The sequence below is a fragment of the Eleutherodactylus coqui genome, chromosome 10, assembly GCF_035609145.1.
Source record: "Eleutherodactylus coqui strain aEleCoq1 chromosome 10, aEleCoq1.hap1, whole genome shotgun sequence".
In the NCBI taxonomy this organism is placed as follows: domain Eukaryota; kingdom Metazoa; phylum Chordata; class Amphibia; order Anura; family Eleutherodactylidae; genus Eleutherodactylus; species Eleutherodactylus coqui.
The window spans coordinates 17,199,652-17,221,390 of NC_089846.1; the positions used below are offsets into that span (position 1 = coordinate 17,199,652).

Here is a 21,739-nt window from a genome sequence, read left to right on the forward strand (position 1 = left end):
AGTGCAAGCAAAAGCTTCGGAGGCTTTAAAGTTGTCCAAAAATAGAAAAACATGGCTGCCTTCAACCAAAACCTTGCCACACCTGTCCTTAGGTTGTGAGTGGTACATTCACTTCAAAGGAGCTGAGCAGCAGCACCAAACACAAACCACGGACAGGGGTGGCGCTGTTTCTGGAAGAAAGTAGCCATGTTGTTCTAATCCTGAAAGACATGTGTCATGTGCATATTACGCGGTGTCACCGTGACGGATCGTCACATCAGCTCATTCTTCCTCATCTAGTATGATATCTGCTACAGTATCTCTAGATGCTCAGTGCTAGATGTCCTCTTAATGTTCGGCATCTTCTACGACTTAAAACATGAAATCTTCTTATGCTTTGAGGCATCCCGTCGCCATGACCCGGTTGCAGCACCTCTGAGATGTGTAATCATAGGTTATTGTGCGGATTGTTTGTTATGGGATCTGTGGTGCTGGACACTCCACTTTCTTTAATAATGGAGTAGTAAATATATTGTGTATTAACGGTCTGCAAGTAGGGAAACATGCGAGGTTGAAGCCATTAGAATCAGACACTGTTCCTAGAACCCTGGACATCTCTGACCGTTACAACACCATCGTTGTCTTTCCTCTCGGTCAAGTTTGCCCAGTTGCTTCTTCAGGGACATTGTGCATTTTTCACCCCGCAGGTCGACAATTGTGTTGCAAGTAAAGGCTGCCAGAGAGGAGGGAGGTGGAGCTCCTGCATGCCAAATTAGTTTTCAGTAAGAGAACCATGACATCACCATTTTAAGGTTGTGATTCAGCCGCCCTCCCATGTTTGTGGTCAGAAGGAGAAGGGGGGCCGTATGCTTGTGTCTCCTGCTGGCGTATCTCTCACTTTTGTGGGAGTGGAGGAAAACTACTGTCCAACCGTAGACCTTGCTGCTTTTTACATGCTGGGTACAAGTTTACTCTTTTTCTCTCTTACTCTTTCCAGATCATGTAATTTCAGCACAAAAGAGCCGAGGAGTTCAGGTTCAAATAAGGCTGTCAGAGACTTGTGGAGAGGGAAAAAGATGGGCACTGGATCCAGGGATGAGATGTGGAACAGCTTGTTTCAAGGCAGCAGGTAACATCCTGCTCTCCTAAAAAAAAAAAAAGCCAGGACATGCTAGTACAATAAAACAGACTGCAACGGCAGCGACAAACACAGCGCTCCCACAAATAAACTACGGATCTTTAAAATATTTTTAACTGGAGAATCTTTGGGAGAGAAGAATTTACAAGGAATACCCGTGACCAAGAAAGAAAGACGTGGGGGAGACTGGAAAGGTATGCAAAACTATCCGGCAAGCGTGTTGGTAATATTCATGATTTGGTACAACTCATTAAGATATTACAGGGTGTTACTTACACCTTTGCATAGGACTGCTCGTTAACTTTGTTCAGAATGCACAAATTATTACTACCTGCAAAGAGTTAAATCAGAAATTCAGACCTATTGTTTTATCTTTGTTTACTTTAACAGTGTAAGAAAAAAAAAGTTACAAAAGTTGCAAATTTTAGACAAGAAAAAAAAAAATAAACTATCCAAAAGTTACTTGGTTGCAGGACATGAGACGTGTATGCAAGTGGTTGCAGGGCAGAGCAGCATTTTTGGCATGTGAAGAGTTAAACGAACTGTTTGGCGTGTAGACAGATTTTTAACTCCCGTTGAAGCTTTGTACTTTACGTTATCTGGTTTTGCAGCACCACCGGCCTCCGAATGGTCCATAGGTAACTATGCTATATCCGCATAGGATGCTGCCATCACCATAGCAACTGGATGAAATACTTAGATTTGTCAAGTGAAATTTTTAATGAAGTTGAATATTTGTACCTCTGCGCTCCCCCTCCTCCCATTTTAGTGTGACAATAGGGTAACATGAGGTCTGATAAGAGAGCCACCAAAGGTCACTGACTGCAATTCTAAAGCCCGGTAACAGTTATTTCTGAATGACAGGATGCTTTATAGAGCCACGGATTCTGGGGAGACCCTGTAACCTGTAGCGTTAATAACAGACTATCCACTAGTAAACAGATGCTGCGGCCATGCCAGTGTCCATACAGTAGCAGGACCGAGGACAAGCAAACACATTCATTACATTTTTGCTGGTGACTATTTCCCATGGATTATGGAATTTGTGCTGATATAGCAACATCTGTGTGACAAGGGGGGGGGGGCTGGTATTTAACCATCTGATACATAATTGCATCTTTCATACTCTGGGATTGATGAAGGTCTATAGTCTTCTGTGGTTGCCTACTTGCACCTCTCTGTGGCTATGGTCGGACTACGAGCGGCTACTGCATGCTGGGAGGTTTAGTCCTGCAAGAGTGTAAATAAATGCAAATGAATGTGCTAATCGTCATCACAACTCCCAACAGGCTCTACAGAAGCAATGGCTGACTACTGTCCTATAATACAGCAGGAGTGAGGAAATTAGCCTAGAAGCTAATATATTGCTAGGGGCGGATGATGCTTGGTCTGAAAAGCTTGCAATCAAGGCAGCTTATTGCAGGATTCCTTGAACAGGAAAGTGATGGATCATCTGAACACATGAGCGATCCTAGGATAAAAAGTGGAGCCGTATGAAGTCCTTACAGAGTTACACTTGTTGCATAATATTATGAATGCTCGATACACTAGTCTCATAGACACATCTATAGAATCTAGACTGGGATAGTACATGTAGCTCTGACTGAGTCACTACCAGCATCCTATGTCTAAGAACATTAGATTGTAAGCTCCTTTGAGGCAGATGACAGGTTCTATACCATGCATGATCCCCGCTGGTCTGCAGCGCTCACTAAGGGGTGCACCTGCATTTTACCGCTTCCACGCTCCATACAAGACCGTTCTTCTAGTTTAGCCTATAATTTCCTCAATGTCCAAGGCCTTATCTTGATGTGACCTCTGGTGTCTAGGACTGTAGGTGTCCCGGAAAAGGGATTTAAAGGATGGCTCAGGTTTCTGGTCATCTGTCATTTGTCTGACACTCAATCCTCCCTTCTACAATCCAGGGATCAGTGAAAGAGCAGAGAAAAGTTTAACTTTGTTGAGATAAAGGCTTACAGAGTGTTCATTGTAGCTCATTTAGATGGAATAGATAAGGGCTGCAGGCAGCTGCCTTAGGACATCTGATCCCCTCCTGCATGATGCTATGGGTAGCGGGCGGGCACACAGGGCACAGGCCATGTAGAGCAGCCACTCACCCATGCAACCATCTGAGCACAGGCACACACAGGTTAGGGGAGTGGGGCTACCAAGCCACATTTCATCTCTAGAGTAATAAAAAAAAGAGTTACCTTATTAGATTTCCAATAATAACAAATTACCCCATAAGCAGTGGGGAATGAAGTATTGTGTGTTGGGTTTAGGAGGGCACGGAGCTGATGTAATCAACAGACACAAAGTAACTTTCACAAGAGTCATTGTTCTTTGTCTGCGGATACAGAACCACCAAGTGATCCCACGTTGCCCTATAGCGTCTGCAGGAATTCAGGGTTACATGATGTTCTCTTATGACAAACCGGTGTTATAATGTACGGTATTATCTGCCCTATTCAGAAGAGCTTGCAATCTCAGGCATAGCAGCCATATGGTTATTCCTGGAGAGCCAGGCAGCTGTACAAACCATATGAGCCCCGCACCCGCCGCCCCCAACTCCGCACCGAGTGAAAAGTTCAAAGCAGCAAAGATTCAGCATTGTACAAAGTCCTGTGTTTAAATAGTAGAATTTTAAATGATGCGTTATCTACTATAAATATACAATATACAAGTCGGCACAGAGGGCCGTATTATCAGGGCATTTGTATTATAGCATATGGTAAAATGATGTAACACAGATGGCAGGGGAGGAGAGGGAAGAAGATAAAGTAATCCGTGCACTCCAAACCTATGAAGTGCTAATACTGGGAGCAATATCCCATGGACTGGAAGGACCACTGCGAATACATCTAGATACATCAGGTGTTTTTCTGCATTACAGCTTTCTTGCCATTGAATTGACTAGAAAGAAGCCTTTAAGTATTGAACGTGGATATACAGAAATGCTATGGAAAGTGAATTGTTCCGTCTACTGATATATCCAGTTTTAAAGGATTAGAGCATCATTACTACTTTTTTTCCCCAAAACAGTGCCACACCTGTCCACAGGTTGTGCATGGTATTGCAGCTGAACAGCACTTACTTCAATAGAGCTAAGCTGTAATACCAGATATGTCCCACGGACAGGTGTGGTGCTATTTCTGAAACAGGGCAGCCATGTTTTTCTAATCCTTAGGCCAGGCTCACACAGCCATAAGCGTAAACCACCACAGGGCTGTGACCCTGCATACGGCCTCATGTGGTTGCAAAGTTGCACTGCGGTCGTGAGCAGTACACCTGTTATTTTTTTTGTTCATCTTTCCCATGCTGTTACTTAGTAATGATGCATATACCTGCTGCCCGCACACAATGTAATTGCGTATGGGCGCGTGTATATACGTGATAATAAAGAACAATGGGCTGTATCTCGTGTATATACGTGATAATAAAGAACAATGGGCTGTATCTCGTGTATATACGCGACAACGTAGAACATGCCGCGTTCTATTTTGCGCCAGCAAAATATGCAATTCTAAAACACTAATGTGAGCGGAACTGCATAAGGCAATGTAATGGACGGCCTGAGCGTTAACACGTATCACATAGGCATACATAGAACACGTAATACGCGGTAAACATGCGGTTGTGAGAGCCCAGCCTTAGAAAAATGAAATTACTTTCAGAAAAGTAAAGCTTCGTTTCCACACCTGTTTCAATATTTTTATAATTACTAAAGGGGTTGTCTGTGATTTCTACTATTCATGACCTATCCTCAGGATAGGTCATTAATAGTTGATCGGCGGGGGTCACTTGGGATCCTTGCCGATCAGCTGATTCCCAGGGGCCTGCTGCAAGCAGACAGCGCTGTCAGAATTGCAGAGGTGCGGTTCGGTACTACAGGCACAGCTCCCGTTGAATTCAATGGGAGCTGTGCCTGCAGTACAAACAATGCTATTTGCTTCTAGCATCGTCTGCACTGACTGATAGCCGAGCGATCAGTCGATGGTGGGGATGCTGAGTGGTGGGAACCCCAGCCATCAACTAATGGTGAGCTATCCTAAGAAAAGGTCATCAATAGTAAAGTTCCAACGAGGTGTATAAAGCAGCTTTGTTCAGGGGTAGTTAATAAAACATCGACCTCCTCATTAGTTAATTGTCCTTCAGTCTACTACAGGAACAACACATACAAGTGGTGAACCTGCTAGACAGCTCTTAGCAATATGCAGATCGGTGGAGATGACGGGTCACTAAGCTCAGTACATAAGTTAAGAGTACCGCCGGCATTTCCATCCTATGTAATTAAATTGGTGACGAGTCCTTATGTATAATTTATGTGTATTTTACAACTGCAGCACCAGATAATTAGTGCTGAGCTTAGGAAAAGCAATCCCATCCAATCCATATGTAATACTTCATCCCTCATTGACTCAGTACCTTTGAGAATCTTCAGACAACAGCTGAGAACAAAGACCATTATAACACTCCGTAATTTATAGAGCTTTAATTAATTCCAGGCCACAACCGCAACGAGAAATTGTGCTCCAAGGTATATGCGGTCTTCTTCCAGCTCTACATGTCATACAGTGACTCCCTACATAATCATGTATATGAGCGGGTGATTTACCACAGATGTACGAGTCACGAAGCGTACCGCGGAGATGATGCCAGGAAGGCATGCATACAACCGGGCTCATTCCTGGATTCTCCCTTCTCTGCAAGCAGTTGGCCAAGTTTGCAAGAGTGCCAGCTTCCATAAAAACCTCTACAGGCCGGCCTCACAAGCTCCATTGTGCCAATTACGGCTAATAATATGGCTTTGTATAGGCTGACATGAGAAACCTCCTCCTTGTTCTCAAAGCACACAGAGTTCCTACATCCTGTAATACGGACCCCTAGGCGCTCTACATGCCGCACTGCGACGCCTCCGTCAGATGCTTATTCTATCCAGAGAGAATCCCTTCATCATGCGGCCGGTGATGGAGAATACCGCGGTTGTTTTATCCAAGGATTCCATATGAATCGACGAGAGAGTATAAAACCTGTAAGGGTACGTCCACTTGGGGCAGGTCTGTTTACAGGTTGCAGGGATAGTCAGGTAATGGGATGCCATAGGCCTGGCACAGAGTACGGCGGTGCGGCACTGGACATGGGGGAGCTGGTTAAGGTAAGTATAAGACATTTTATTATGCTGCCCATTGGGAACACGAATACAAAAAAATAAGTCAGATACCCCCTTTAAGGGTTACCTTGTACCATTTTGCATTCTTTCTAGATAAACCTTGTCCCGATATTTATCTGGTAGAGTTAGGTGACATTGTGGCTATATGGAAGCCATTATGGCACAATTAGCATTCAGGGAAAGCTGCATGACGATCTTATTGAAGCCGTAATTATCACTTTCCCTATAACTAGGAAATAGCTGAATTTTGACAGATGACCACATTTCTAGATTCTATGCGATATATTAAGTATTTGTTCCAAGGACTATTGACATTTTATAAGTACCCTCTCCCTGTAGTCTGCACTCTGCAGGTAATTGTACAATCACAGCCGTCCGCTGCTGAAAACGCTTTGACCTTTTCTAAGAACAGGAAGAAACATCTCTGGAAATACTACAGAGTATTGCATGTGTTGCTCCTTGTAATGTTTGCATGTACAATGCCAAACCCCATCCAAACATAAGCAGAAACAGAAAATAGCTACAACCAGAACAAGACAACATGGCTTAAAAAAGTTTTCTTTGGAAATAATCCGTCTATTTTAAGCAGAACATCTTGGAAGTGAAGATGCAATAAGAACACGTCTTGTCAAACAAAGCCACAAACCCAGAACTCTGACCAGACAACGAGAGAGCGGCCGGAGAGACGTTTACTCCATTCACATTGCCGACTTGTCTGCTCCATCATTTGTATAAAAAAATGTCCTTATGTGGGTCTTCTTGCCATCATTGGGTATCAATTAGGATCTGATGACAATTCAGGTTTCTGTTGGCTCAACGCGGCAAACCTGATCGATCCTGTTACAGGCCCCCATATACCTTCAATGGCTGTCAGATGAATGGTGTCCTGGCTTTCCTATTCACATGAACATTGAGCTCGACAGCCAGACCACCCTGGCACAGATTCACCTCTCGGGGCACAAAAAGATCGAGCGCTGAAGTTCAACATGCCCAATCCTCCTTTCCCCAAATTTGTTTGTCAGGAGAAAGTTGATCTAGCCCCATAAGATAAGAGAGCCGACTAAACTCTATATGGGAACCTTTAATCACTGGGATCCAATTGAATCCAAACGGCTTCCAGTACAATACATTAAAAATGGATCCAACGGATCCCAATGTGAACGAGGCCTCGGTGTGTTAACAGAGCTGAACTTCTAAAAAATAACCCAGTGCAAATAAGAAAAAAAAAAATGAAGCAATTGTTTTAATTGAAAATCGTCTACCGTTTTGTGTATACAGCAGCTGGGCAGATCTGTGTATCTCTGTGGTGATGGACTAAACATAAACTGTAATGTAATCCAGCAGTCGTACTCCTGTTAACCTGCGACTTCTTGCTAATCTTACCAAAAGTACAAGGGCAAATATACACAGACGTTTTCAGAGTTGGAAGGTTCTGGAGCGGATCCGCAACATAATCCTCTCATCATACGATTTCTGACATAGATCTTCATTTACGGCTGACGTAGATCCACTTCATTCAAGGTCACGTCGCTTTTTTATTTTTTTTAAATCTGAGACGGAGGATTTCAAATCCACGCAGATTTCCACTTAGATAAATGGGATGCAGATTTGGCAATAATTTTGCGCCAAAAATCCATATCCAATTCAGACATGTGAACAAGGGCCAAGTGTAGCATTCTGCATGAGCTACAGATCTGAGAGTCCATAATAGGCATCATGTGTTACATGTAACAGGGCATCTGAACATTTGTGGTAATGGACTAGGCATAAAATAATTGAGAGGAAAAAAGCATAAGATGTACAGTAACAACTAGTCTACTTGTTGATGGTTTCCAGGCAGCAACTATTTTTTTAATGCTACACAGTAACAATGAAATGAAAGAATATATTAACAGTAGAAAAGAGAGGTTTTACAAAGGTGGTAGATTTATATTTGCCAATGACAGTGTTAAATGATCAGTCAATTGTATTAAATCCCCCCTCTCCCCCGCCTCACATAGATGACCTTTCACTTAGCCAACCAGAATCCTAATGATCACTGATGAGGGGCAGTAACCCCAAAACAGCTGTACGTAGATAGATATTCTGATTATTTAGCTTACATGCCTAGTTATATAGCAAGGCCTGTTAAAGGTCAGATAGTGACTCACAGGTAGCCACCATTCCAATAGGTGGCGCTGTGGAGGGTTGTTCCATCACTCATTTGCGTAGACAGATCAGAAAAAAAAATTGATATCTACAGCTGACACATGGAATCCACACTTACCCCATGTTTGTTCCTTCATGCAAACTATTCCTAGTGTATGATTTTGATCATCAGACTGGAAAATCACCTGGCACAGGGGCTTAGAGCGAATGCCAACCCTTGAACACCATGCTGTCCTAATGGGTCCAAAATTCTGTGTTGATTAATTTCTTAATATTCCTTCATTATAGATGAGTGAACCAAACCTGCAGAACCCTAATTTGGGTCGAACTTTAAAAGTTCGCTTTGGCGATCACCTGAACCCTTAGATGGTTTGTTTCAGCCGAACTGGAAATTCATTACAAGCATAAGCATGCTAGTGGTTCAATAGATGTAGCTCAGTGGCTAGCAACATTCCCTTCAGTGCTGGGGTCCTAGATTCAAATTTGAGCAAAGACCATCTGCATGACGTTTGTATATTGTCTTTGGGTTTCTTCTTCTTGTTCTTCAGATAAGGAAGTAGCATGGTTTTTACCTTGCAGAGCTAGAGCCTTAGGTTTGAACATGACCAAGGACAACATTTGCATGGAGTTTTTCAAAGTCTATGCAGATTCTGTCCTTGGTCAGGTTTGAACTTGTGCTGCAGGGCAACAGCGCTAACCATGGAGTTACATGCATTGGAGAACCACTGCCTTTTCTTATGAACTTCTGGATCGGTTCATACTAATTCGGACCGAAGAGAAGTTTTCAAAAGTTCACTCATCTAATCTTTATAGCAGTTCGGGCTCTATTTTTCTGTTACAGAGCTCCAAATCCCCGAAACAGGCATAATTAACTGATAAACTGCTGCCACCACTAGGGGGAGCTTCTGAGCTTACATGAGAGCCCATTAAGCAACAGCGGTCCCTCTAGTTGTGGGAGAGTTTTCTGTTGGCCTCATGGCTACACAGGTGACCTCGAGCTCAGAATATTAGACTGATTGCGTGAACACTCACTAACAAATGCATTAATAGAACACGATACGGCTATATACACGGCATACAATAACCGCACAATATTTATAGGATACAATGTAATGGATATAAAAATTTAACACAATGGAAATATGTGATCACTTCTGGCCTGGTTTCTTCTATAAATACTAGGTTTTCCTTATAGAAAAGATTTCGGGCATAGAAACCTGTAACTCACAGCCAGCGAGAATGCCTTATGTCACCAGCCGGGAGAACATTAAAAGTCTTATAGATTTTAATGTCATTAATAACACGGGCCGCGTCACTGCAAGGCTGCGAGCCAGAGGAAATTAAAAGCTCTTTGTTGCTTCAGGAAAAGGAGTCCCAGCAGAGAGCAAAATCTGCCGCTCGTTGGCTGCTTGGCTTTTATTGTGGACGGCTACATCGCTAAACGTACTTAAGCTATGACTGGCACTGCAGCCGCCTAATTGCTGTAAATCTCCCTTCAGCCAGAGATCAAAAACTCCTAAGTGTCAGCCGAGAGTGACAGAATCACTCCACCTTTGGCATATCTCACTCCAGAACATCAGCACCGCTCTAAGAACGTTTTCTATCACCTCGTTAATGGACGGAGACTTGGAACGTCCAATGTTAATGTTACTAATCCCATATGTATGTGCAGCGTCTCCTATACAGCCTACGGTGGAGTCAGCACTTTACCAGATTACAAAGGGGTTGGTGGGACTTTAGCAGGCAGCGGATCTGACCAAGATGTCTAGGGAAGCTCTCCTTACAAAAGAGACGTCATTTCTGCCCATAAACCTGGTTATGTTCTTTCTTCCGCTGTAAAGAAAAATACTATTATGTACAGAGGATGTCCCCAAGAAGTAACTGGAAATGGAAGTCTCTTACTATTTTGTACAGTCTAGTAATATTGTAATTAGCCATTTCTTTTCATCTCAAGCCTATACAGGAAAAAAAAAAAAAAGCATTGACCTATCAATTCTTGGTGCAGATATTCATGGCATCATCAAATGAAAAACCGAGTTAGAAATGTGAACGAGGCCTTAGAGAAACCGGACCAGCCAATTTTACATAGAGAAAGAGGTTGTTGTGCAGATCTGTAGCTCTGTTAAGAATTTCATGAACCAGGAAGATCAGGATGCACAACATTTAGGTTCCTCTCAAATGGGTTACTACTTCAGACACAGAAAGACAGCAACAGGGTTTTTGTAGGCAGTGTAGAACTACAAGTAGCATCTTGCCCAGTAATCCTTTTTCGTGTTTCTGCACACAATACGGCTTTGAGGCCGAACAATCTGGAACTTTGGGCATAGTTTATGGCAGAGAAGAAAAAACCCTAAATACACTAATAATCCCCAATTCCCACCAAAAGCTTTTCCTAATATTTGCACTCATTCTCTAACACCATCATACACCGCGCTTCTTATGAACCAGCCACTTTGCAGGCTTTTAGGTTGGCATATAACTAATGATAACAGATTCTGGGAACGGTCCCATAAATGTACGTTCAGTTCTGTTGCCCCCAACCGTTCCCTAATTTCAACCACACAGAGAACGTTCGCTCTTCACCTTAACCAGCTATTTAACAACACGACTCCTTTTAAAATAACGGGAAATAAAAGTACCTCATGTTTATGGAGGTTTTGCTTATTTTGGGCACTTACTACAAAAAAGTGAATGTAATATGTTTTGTAATAAATTTACACAAACTCCGGCGGAGAGCGAGATTTCCTAAACAACCACAAACCCAAAACTAAACTTGTAGTTGTTCGTTTTCCAGTCTTGCTCTTTGCGGAATTTACAGTAAGTGGCCGGTCAAGGCTGGTAAATGGAAATCCTTTCACTGCCAGGGGGCTTGTAACCCAAAACAGACCCAGACGGCACCAGCGTTTCCAAGAAACTCCTCCAGACTTCAAATGCGCTCACCATTTGTGCCTGCGGCATTACCAGACTGCTGCTGCATACGTTGGGTGAGGGGTTAGAGCCTTCAACTCCAGGACCTCTTAAATAAGACGAAAAAAATCAATTACAGCCAAATGATTTACTATGACGAGGTTACCGACCCTCCAACCCAGGGCTCGATTGTAAAGATTTCATTGTAGCAAATGTGTTCCAAAAATAATAGCAGCTCCTTTTCTCCTAATGGAATGAATGGCTGCTTTGTGCCGATGTTATTCTACACAGAGCTCAGTAAAGTCGCACAGCGCTGATACTAATATATAAGTGCGGTTGGACCCTTTATTGGTGAAGTCGATGAAATTTTCTCACGTTGTAAAGATCTCATACAGCAAACGCCAAACTCTCAATTTCACTTCTGATAAGTGATCATTTACATACAATGTTCATCGCCCGGTGTACTGACTACGCCATTATTGGATAATGCTTTTTGCAATTTTGTTGCAAATTGAAAATACTTTGGTCAGTTGCAGGACCGCTTCTGACCACTAGGTGAACCATTGCCCATAAACTACAAATCAGACAAAACTGCTGGCTGCGAGTTCTCATTCAGACCCAGCAGTGATCTTTGCAACGCAATAATTTAGGAATGAAGAACCTTTCAGAAATGGCGGGCTGGATATTTTAGTCAGCAGGAAGATTTTTACGATGCTGCGTCTTTTAGGAAAAATTAGTGTGATCCCTTTAACATTGAATTAAGGATAAGACCTATTCGCCTAACAAGTAGATGAAATTCTTTGAAGCCTCGGATGGTATCATTAGACCACTACAATGTACAGCTTCACATCAACTCGACTTCTCTACACCATTAATCCCATCAGTCCTAATGAAACGTCCCCCGTCACTTAGTAATATGGCAATTAAACAAGTCTCTCCTCGTGAGAATGCAGCGGCAACCTGTGGTTTAAATTCTCTTAATTATGTATTTGTCGCAGCTTCATATTAACTAGAATAACAGAACAGGCGAGGATGACATACGGTGCCATTTAAAGCCACAAAACCGGAGGAATTAATTGCATATTAGCACTTTACTAGCAAATGTGTGTCATGAGCTAGAAGCACCTGCTGGCATGAGAGTTATTGCGCTCATGTGCTGTTTTAATGCCATTCCTGAAACCAAAACTAGCAGAAGATTTTGTTTTTCCTGATGCAGACTTTGCAGAAAATGCACATTAAATCTACGCCGAAATTCAAAAGTGTTACCTGCCAATTTTAATGTGGATTTGACCCCATGCATTACAAAGGCAAAACCTAGAATGAAAATCTGCAGCGTGTCCTCAACTCAATGCAGATTGTTTTCTGCTACATGTGGTTGGGATTTTTAAAACTCCATCCCCATGTATCGTGCTGTAGAGAGTCCTGTGGAGTGTGAAGTCCCCCAATGTAATTGCTCTTCCTTTACAATCCACTCAAGGCCCCCAAAGACCTAATGGGGACCATCAGAAGTGTCATTACATTCTGAATTTTAATTTAAAGGAGTTGTACCAGAATTTGAAGTTAACTTCCAGATCGATGGGGGTCTCATCACTGAGAACCCCACCGATCTCAGGAATGGGGTCCTTTGTCCCCCATCCTCCTCGCTGCATGGGTTACTGCACCCCTGCAGTGAGGATCAGGCTGAATGGATCATTGCTTGCACAAGTGCCCCAGCAGCCCGTTCACTTTCAATGGGACTACCGAGATACCAGAGCGGTGCCCGCACGGGTATTTCCGTCAGCACCACTGAAATGAATGGAGCGCTGACCACACATGCTCGGCTAGCGCTCCCTGCATAGTGACATCACTGCGAGTGGAGAAGCAAGCTGACAGTGACAGAAGAGCGGAACATGGGAGTCTCATTCTTGGAATCGACAGGGGTCTCAGCAAGGAGACTCCCACAGATATGCAAGTTATCCCCTGTTGAAATTCTGGTACAACCCCTTTAAATTATGCATTGCCGTCTTACTGGTAGGTATGGGTCATATGTGTTCTATAGTGCATGACTTTACATCATTGGGTCTACATTATTATTGTTTGCTCTATAAGTGCGAATTCACAAGTTGCATAGTTCTTGCAGAAATTTCTGTGACTGAAAACCAGTTCCCTGTATGTGACGGGTTGTTTCTGCACCAAGTACGGGTCTTTCTACAAGTTCTATTCAAATGAATTGGAATGTTGCAGACACTTCTGTAAGGCCCGTATCAGACAAGCGTATTGAAACATCTCCGTAATATGAATCCATATTACGGAAGTATTACAGGTGACATTACAACCGTAGGTCATCATTATTTCATCACTATTTGGTCAGGATTTGCCGCCGTATATTTCATTTTCTACCGGGCAAATACTGAGCTGTATATACCCAATAGAAAATAACAATATGAGGCAAATACAGAATAAATATGTCATGCTGTGTTTTTAAAAAACAGCTGTGAAAAATATGGTTATGACCAAATAAGAAGTTAGTAGGCCGCTGTCAGACGAGGGGATTTCTTATGTAAGGACACCCTTATTTTACCTTTTATAATCATCTTGTATCAAATGTTTCCTTCAATGACCCAAGTCCATAATCTGTGTCAGGAGCGGAACTCTTGGGATATACTTCAGGAGCAATGGAGCATATAGAAAAGAGGGGGTCCCAAAGTAAATATCAGATTGGGCCCCCCCAACATTGTGCTGGGTTTTGCCAACCAAACTAAAAAAAAAGTCTTGCGTTTGTTCCCCCCTTCAAGACTCTTGGGCCCATCTTTTACCCCTTTTTTGCCAACAATGTAGTTACCCTGGAGAGGGGAGTTGTGTGCAGGTCCCATCACACCCAGTGGCCAGGACCAACCACAGAGTCTACCGCCTTACCCCAAGAGTTATCCTGCAGCCGCACTGTCCAATTCTATGACATTTGTGTCCTTGTCCTTGAGTTGTATGTTATAGATATGGTGTGAGCTTTTTATTTATTTGCATATCTGTATTTTAATTAACAGGATTAAGAAGAAAATAATTCCTGCTGTTTGTGATTCTTGCTCATCAACGAAAGACAATGACATCTCTAGCTGTAGCCACTTTGTTACTCCTTGTGGTGGTGGGGGACGCTTATGGCGGCAGCACTCAAGAATTTCAGAACAGCGAGGGATCCGACCAAGAATTCATCTACATGAACAGAGAGAGGCGATCGGCAGAATCTTCAGACAAATGCAGCTACACATTCATCGTACCCCAGCAAAAAGTCACCGGGGCAATCTGTGTAAACTCCAAGGAGCAGGAGACGGTGTTTGAGAGCAGGGTGCAAAAACAGGAGATAGAACTACTGAATACTGAACTTCTTAAGCAGAAGAGACAGATCGAAACCTTGCAGCAGCTGGTCGAGGTGGACGGGGGCATTGTTAATGAGGTCAAACTCTTGCGGAAAGAGAGTCGAAACATGAATTCGAGAGTGACCCAACTCTACATGCAGCTGCTGCATGAAATTATTAGGAAAAGAGACAATGCGCTGGAGCTCTCCCAGCTCGAAAACAAGGTTTTGAACCAAACTGCAGAAATGCTACAACTCACAAATAAGTATAAGGATCTAGAACATAAGTACCAGCATTTAGCTTCTTTAGCAAGTAACCAGTCTATTGTGATTGCGCAACTTGAAGAACAATGCCAAAGGGTGCCACAGTCAAGGCCAATACCACAGCCGCCCCCCCAGCAGCCAAACCGGGTGCTACAGCCACCCAACTATAACCGCATTAACCAAATATCTACCAATGAGATACAAGGAGACCAAAACTTAAAGGTACTTCCACCTCCCCTGCCTACAATGCCACTTGTCACCAGCATACCAACATCTACGGACAAACCTTCAGGTGAGTGAACTAGATTGAATGTCAAGTATTGATTTTCCCTCTTATATCATCATTTAGGGGTATTATTTGTAAGGGTGCATTCACACGGGCATATGAGAATTGCGAATGAGATTCAGGGGTGTAACTCACATCGGACCCGTCCATGTGCTGTCTGATCGCCACGGGCATTGGACACTGCATATCCGATTACCATCTACGATACGGACTAGAAGATGCACTGCCATTTTTTTCACACGGACCATCGATCCGTGAAAGAAAGTCTATGTGAATAGCCTGATTGCTTATAATGGGTCCATGTGCTGTCTGTAAAACTCACAGACAGGAAATACACCCATCTAAATGGGCCCTTATACAACCATCATACTTAAATGACAGCTATAACCTTCACATATGACTGATGTATTCTGCTTTCTTTTTAGTTGTTCCATTTAATAACAATAATACAATTTGTTATTTGTGAGTTTTCAGTAACTTTTGTCCAAATAGACATTAAAGGAGATGTCCCGAGGCAGCAAGTGGGGTTATACACTTCTGTATGGCCATAATAATGCACTTTGTAATATACATTGTGCATTAATTATGAGCCATACAGAAGTTATAAAAAGTTTTTTACTTACCTGCTCCGTTGCTAGCGTCCTCGTCTCCATGGTGCCGACTAATTTTTGGCCTCCGATGGCCAAATTAGCCGCGCTTGCGCAGTCCGGGTCTTCTGCTGTTCTCTATGGGGCTCAGAGCGGCTCCGTGTAGCTCCGCCCCGTCACGTGCCGATTCCAGCCAATCAGGAGGCTGGAATCGGCAGTGGACCGCACAGAAGAGCTGCGGTCCACGAAGATAGAGGATCCCGGCGGCCATCTTCAGCGGTAAGTATTGAAGTCACCGGACCGCCGGGATTCAGGTAAGCGCTGTGCGGGTGGTTTTTTTAACCCCTGCATCGGGGTTGTCTCGCGCCGAACGGGGGGGGGGTTTAAAAAAAAAAAAACCCGTTTCGGCGCGGGACATCTCCTTTAAATGATCTCATGTGTGTACTCGGTAAGGATCCTTATGTTGAAATTACTGAATAATCTGTTGTATTAAAAGGGGCTGTCCAGTTGTAAACTATTGATGTCCAATCCACAGGATAGGCCATCAATAGTAGATCAGCAGGGGTCTGCCTAACAGGGAAGGGGGAACGGAGCTGTCTGCTTCCTGTTTAAATCAGCTCAGTAAACAACTGATTAGCAGGGTCCTGGGCAGCTGGCCCCTGCCAATCTACTATTGATTGCCTATCCTGAGGATTACTGCATGTGACCTTAGGAGGCACCATTATTACCCCCTTGACTCCGAGAACTCTTCATATTTTACAAGAGACCTGCTGGCCTGCAGATAAGTGTGGTTTAATAAAGACCGCTCACAGAAGGAGGGGACATAAGTGGCACCCCTGCCTGGTGCTTTGGGATAGTATTAGAGGGTCTAATTGCCAAATGCAGTTTACCATAACAATAGCCTTAATGTAAGGGTCCTGTACCGTTGTTTGATACCTAAGAGTTATATCAGAACATCTTCACACTCTTTGTAAAAAAAAAAACAAAAAAACGCCCCCAGAAGAAGTTGCAGTTTTGCTGCAAAGCTCGGTATGCAGTTACATCTCAGACAGATATGCAAACGATTGCAGTTGTGGCGTGATTAGATGAACGGTCTTGCCATCCGAGGCCATTACATTGCAGCTTAAAAGGGATATTACGGTTATGAAGTGAATTTTCAAAAATTCCAGATGCATTTGCGTCATGTTTATGCACAGCTCATTATGCGCAGCCCTCAATTTCTGATGTTTCCCTGCATTGCTACTTTCCAAGCTGGCCGCCACATCCCTGGTTATATGCAGCTTGTTCTCACAATTCCCTGCTCTGTACTTCCTTCCTGTTTGCTTCCCTGCTATTGGTCAGCAATCTGATCCTGAAAGCTGTAGAGAAAAGCAGCCATCCCCATTCGCTCCTACTGAGCATGCCTGACCTGTGGTGCTGGAATGCTTATAGGTCGTATCCAGGGCAACCGGTGAATAAACACTTCTGACAGCGCCGTTGCCTAACCAGATTACCCACTTAAACTCCAGCCGCCTCTTAAGGCAGCAAAAGTTTGTAAATAGATTTGACAGATGGAAACATTACAGATTCATTTTCTTTGCTTTTTGCGAGGTTCCACACAATATTGTTTTGTATAATTTTCCATTATCATTAAAAAGGGAAACGTTTAGGAAAGCATCTGTCTGAGCTTATTGAGAAGACAGACATTGCTTGCAGCGGGCTTTCTGGAAATTGAAATTAATTAGGACACATAATTAAAAAGTCTCAGAGAATTGCCAACCTCTGAACTATGTCCAAGCACACTGGCAAAAATATTGGTGTTTGGAAAGAGGATTAAACAAAGAGCAGGTTTTAATATGGAATATTGTAGGCTTTGTATGTGGGTAACAATCACAGCCAGTCTATGCCAAAGACAGGACGTAAGCGCACTAAACTTCGTCTGAGCGGGATTTTTGGGCCGTTTTTCTTGGAGTTTTTGGAGCCAAAGCCAGAATGAGATAGAAGGTGGATCTAAAAAGTAAATATAAAGGAAAGACTTCTACTTCTCCCTAATGCTGGATCCACTTCTGCCTTTGGATTATTAAAAGAAAAAAAAAAGCTACATCAAAAACTGCACGGCTGTTTTTATAAGAAACCGCTGTTTGTGAAAATAGCCCAAACTTTTAACGCTTTTCAACAGAGGCCTAAATTCTTCAAGATGATTCATTTGTGGCTGGGAAGTATGAGAAATCTATAGCAGAGATAACACTGCTGGCCTGGTGACCCCCTAGCACTAATTCAGAGACCATAAAACTTTCATATCTTTATCAGTGGACTATTTAAAGAGGTTTTCCAGGGAGAATACGCTTGATAAACTATCAGGATAGGTCATCAATAGTTAATTGGTCACAGTTCGTCACTTGGGACCCCGGCCGATCAGCTGAGTGGGCGCATGCTGTTAGTGCCGCAAATACACAAAGGTCAGAGTGGAAGGCTCAGCGTTGACCTCCGTGTAGTGATGCTTGTAACTTGAAATTAATGAGAGCCGTGCCTGCACTTACAAGCGTCAGCCATTACATGGGACGTCGGTGCAGAGACTTCCACTCCAAATACACAGAGGTCAGAGCGGAAGCCTCCGGGCTGACCTCCTTATAGTGACCGCTGCTTGTAACTACAGACACGGCTCTCACCGATTTCAATGAGAGCTGTGCCTGAAGTTACAAGCGCCGGCCACTACACGGAGGTCCGCGCGGAGGCTTCCACTCCAACTTCTGTGTTATTGCGGCGCTGACAGCTTGCGCCCGCTCAGCTGCCCGGTTGGGGTCCCCAGTGACGGACCCAGGCCAATCAACTAGTGATGACCTATTCTGAGGATAGGTTATCAATAGTATTTCCCTGGAAAACCCCTTTAAGTACCGTATTTCTCGCTTTAAAGCGAATGTGCCGAAAATTTGTTCCGATTGCCTTTTTTAGCGCGATCGCGAATTTAACGAGCGAACGCGATTTATTTAGCTCTGTCGCCCGGCACTAACCCCGCGCTGTCCCTGGGTAAGTTCAAAATTTTTTCCCCCTATTTTCCCGCTCTAAAACGGGGGGGGTGTCTTATGAAGCGAAAAATACGGTATTTATTTCTCCACTCGTCCTTTCTGGTAAAAATATATTTTTTTATGTGCAAATTAATCATATCATGTCTGTGCCTTGATATATATATAGTGTCTCATCAGATCTACTCCATTATGCCTGAAGAAGAATCCTGAATAGGTTTGAAAGCTCGCTATAGTATCATGTACTTTTGTTAGCCATTAAAAGGTATCATATCTACAAGGTTACTTGGTTTCTCTTGCTGGGAACAATCACATTTTGAAAATCGCCCTACACACTTAAATAAATTATTTCCTTACAAGCACTGAGGAAAAATTTCCTTACAGCTACTAAGAATGTTAAAAAGGGACCAATATTGTTACGATCGTGTGGGCAAAGTAAGCACGGGGCCCACACGATCGTGACCGGAATGAACTGGGTACGCACACGGGTTTCTGGCAAACTGACCCTGTGCTACAGGGGAGGAATGGCATGGCCCTACCTAAGTGGGGAAATTGCCCCAATAAGGGCAGCCCATCGGTCTTCAGATCCGGGCCCTAGCTGATCCTAGGAGCCATGCACTAGAACAGGACGCATTCACATGCCACATGACAGGGACTGTACAACAGGACACACAGAGCCAGAATACACAGCATAGAGCAGCCACAATGCAAACACTAATAGCAGATAGGAGGCTGAATATAAATACCAGGTATTGGTTGACATTTTGTACAAGATGTTGAAAGCTAGCAGGCCACTTCACGGCTCCTGGTTATACTGCTAGTCCCTACGCTAACCAGGAGTCCAGCAGAGCCAGACACAGTTCAACACATGCTGAAACAGGACACAACACAGATTGCAGGACACACAGCAAGCTAACACAAAACTGACAGAATTTAAACGTACAAACAGACATGAACCAGCAAGACACAGATCACACAGCAAGCTTGCAACAGGAACAGGACATATACATCCAAACAGTACAAGACCAGCTTCAGACTGACCAGAGCTGGGTTTATATGTGAGCACAGACCCAGGAGATTGGCTAGCAGGAAGTACCACACCCAGCCAGCTCAATCATTAACCCTGAGAGTGCTGTGCTGCTGGAAGCACAGTAGTACAACATGTCTCAGCAGCACACGTAACAAATATAAAATGTTCCATGTAGAAAACCACCTAAACCATAACATGCTACATACTTTAAATGTTTTGAATGACAGAATAAAGATTACTTTTATATCTGTGCATGATCAAGTGCTGGAATCTCTTTGATCTGCAAGCACAAAATCAGTAATTCTGGACGGTCAGCTTCACTTTTTTTTTTATAATTTACAATTTTGGAGACTATATGAACTGTCCTCTACTTTTGTTGAAATATTTCTCAATGATAAGCTGATTGCGGGGTGTCCTACCGCTAGGATATACAGGCTGCAGCTGAAAAATTGTAGTGGAGCTCCCTGCAATATCACCGTAGGAAAAATTAAAGGTGTTATTCCAAGATTTAAAGTCATCCCCTATCCACAGGGACACCCACTGGGATTTCCATCCCTTCTGAAAATGGGGGTTCCTCATTCCTGTGTGAATGGAGCAATGGCCAAGCATCAATTCTGTCGCTCCAATCACCTCTCTATGGGACTGCTAGGAGATATACAAGCAAAAGTGCTTTGCTATCGCTTGCAGTCACATAAAAAAAGAATAAAGTGATAGTGCAAGAGCAACGAGAGCGCCTTTCATTTAGGGACGCTCGAGAAAGCCATGATCATGAGGATCGCCGTGTCAGACCCCATCAGTTATCCACTATCCTATAGATAGGAAATAACTTTCAATGTTGGAATAACCCCTATAAGCAATGGGCCGCCCTGCCTTTAACGCATGAAAGTGCCGAGGCCTCCAGATGGAAAAATGCTCATTATAGCTCATCTGGCTAATAAACGAGTCTGCTGAATGCAGGACCTCTATTAAACACAAATTTCCCTAATGGGTTACATTTTTCAAACCAAAACAGCACTTTTAGTTTTGCATTTCTCGGCTATTATGTAGTACCATAAATTCAAAGCACAGGTGCAAAAAACAAGACCATTGAGTCTATTCCCATCTCTTTCCCTCAAAGATAGCAGAACCTTTCTACCTATGTAGGAGAATCTGAAGACTGTTACAAGTCTTGGATAACCAAGGGTAACATAGCCCTCCGAGTTCTAGCTTCAGTCCGCCTTGTTTACTATTCATAGTCTGGATGCATTGATGCATTTCATGTAGGCATTGAAACTACTCTCAGATGAATTAAGCACCGTATGAAGTCAGACAATGAGGACATACTTTCCACAGCAGACTAATGCTTTCCCCATCCAAAAAGATATCCCCTGAAGGATCCTTATGCAGCTGACGTATATGGAGAACCCAGCCATAAGCCTTGTATAACCTGCAGAGATGTGTGCTATTCTACAAACGTGCAGCTTCCAGCGTTTTTCCTACTTCCAGTTTGGAGTTTATACATTCCAATTAGAGATATTTATTCAGTGTCGAAAACGGAATGCCTTTGGCGGGAAGATCCATTAGTCCACGTGGACTGACCTCAGCTGAAGTGCATCTCCTCAACGCCAGAGGCTAAGAAGATTACCAGAAACTCCAAGTCTCTCTTACTTGAATCCGCCAAGTTTCTAGACTTCAGATCACTGTTGCAATTCTTTATTTTCTTAATCGGCAGTATAAGACATGATCACAATTATCGTGGGCTGCAAGGAACCCCTGGGGAAGAAGAATTTGGCAGGAAGGGAGAATTGACCCACCAGGCTTCAGAGGTTTGAATGTTTTGACCTAACATGGGAGGCACGGCGTTCGTCACCAGGGTTAAAATTTCCAGCAGCTTCTGGATAAAAGTCAAGCCAAGCAGGGC

The 21,739-nt window shown here is 43.4% G+C and overlaps 2 protein-coding genes across 6 annotated transcripts in view; one reads left to right on the forward strand and one right to left on the reverse strand.

The window, feature by feature from the left end:
- The window catches only part of RALGPS1 (Ral GEF with PH domain and SH3 binding motif 1), a 429,351-nt gene that overhangs the window by 170,671 nt on the left and 236,941 nt on the right, over positions 1–21,739 (reverse strand). The gene's annotated exons all lie outside the window — the stretch shown is intronic.
- ANGPTL2 (angiopoietin like 2) overlaps positions 818–21,739 on the forward strand; it is a 35,035-nt gene continuing 14,113 nt past the window's right edge. Inside the window, exons 1-2 of the mRNA XM_066580398.1 lie at positions 818–1,311; positions 14,363–15,226. Coding sequence (XP_066436495.1) covers positions 14,419–15,226 — 808 coding nt within the window. The 5' untranslated portion in view covers positions 818–1,311; positions 14,363–14,418. The remainder of the gene's footprint in view (positions 1,312–14,362; positions 15,227–21,739) is intronic.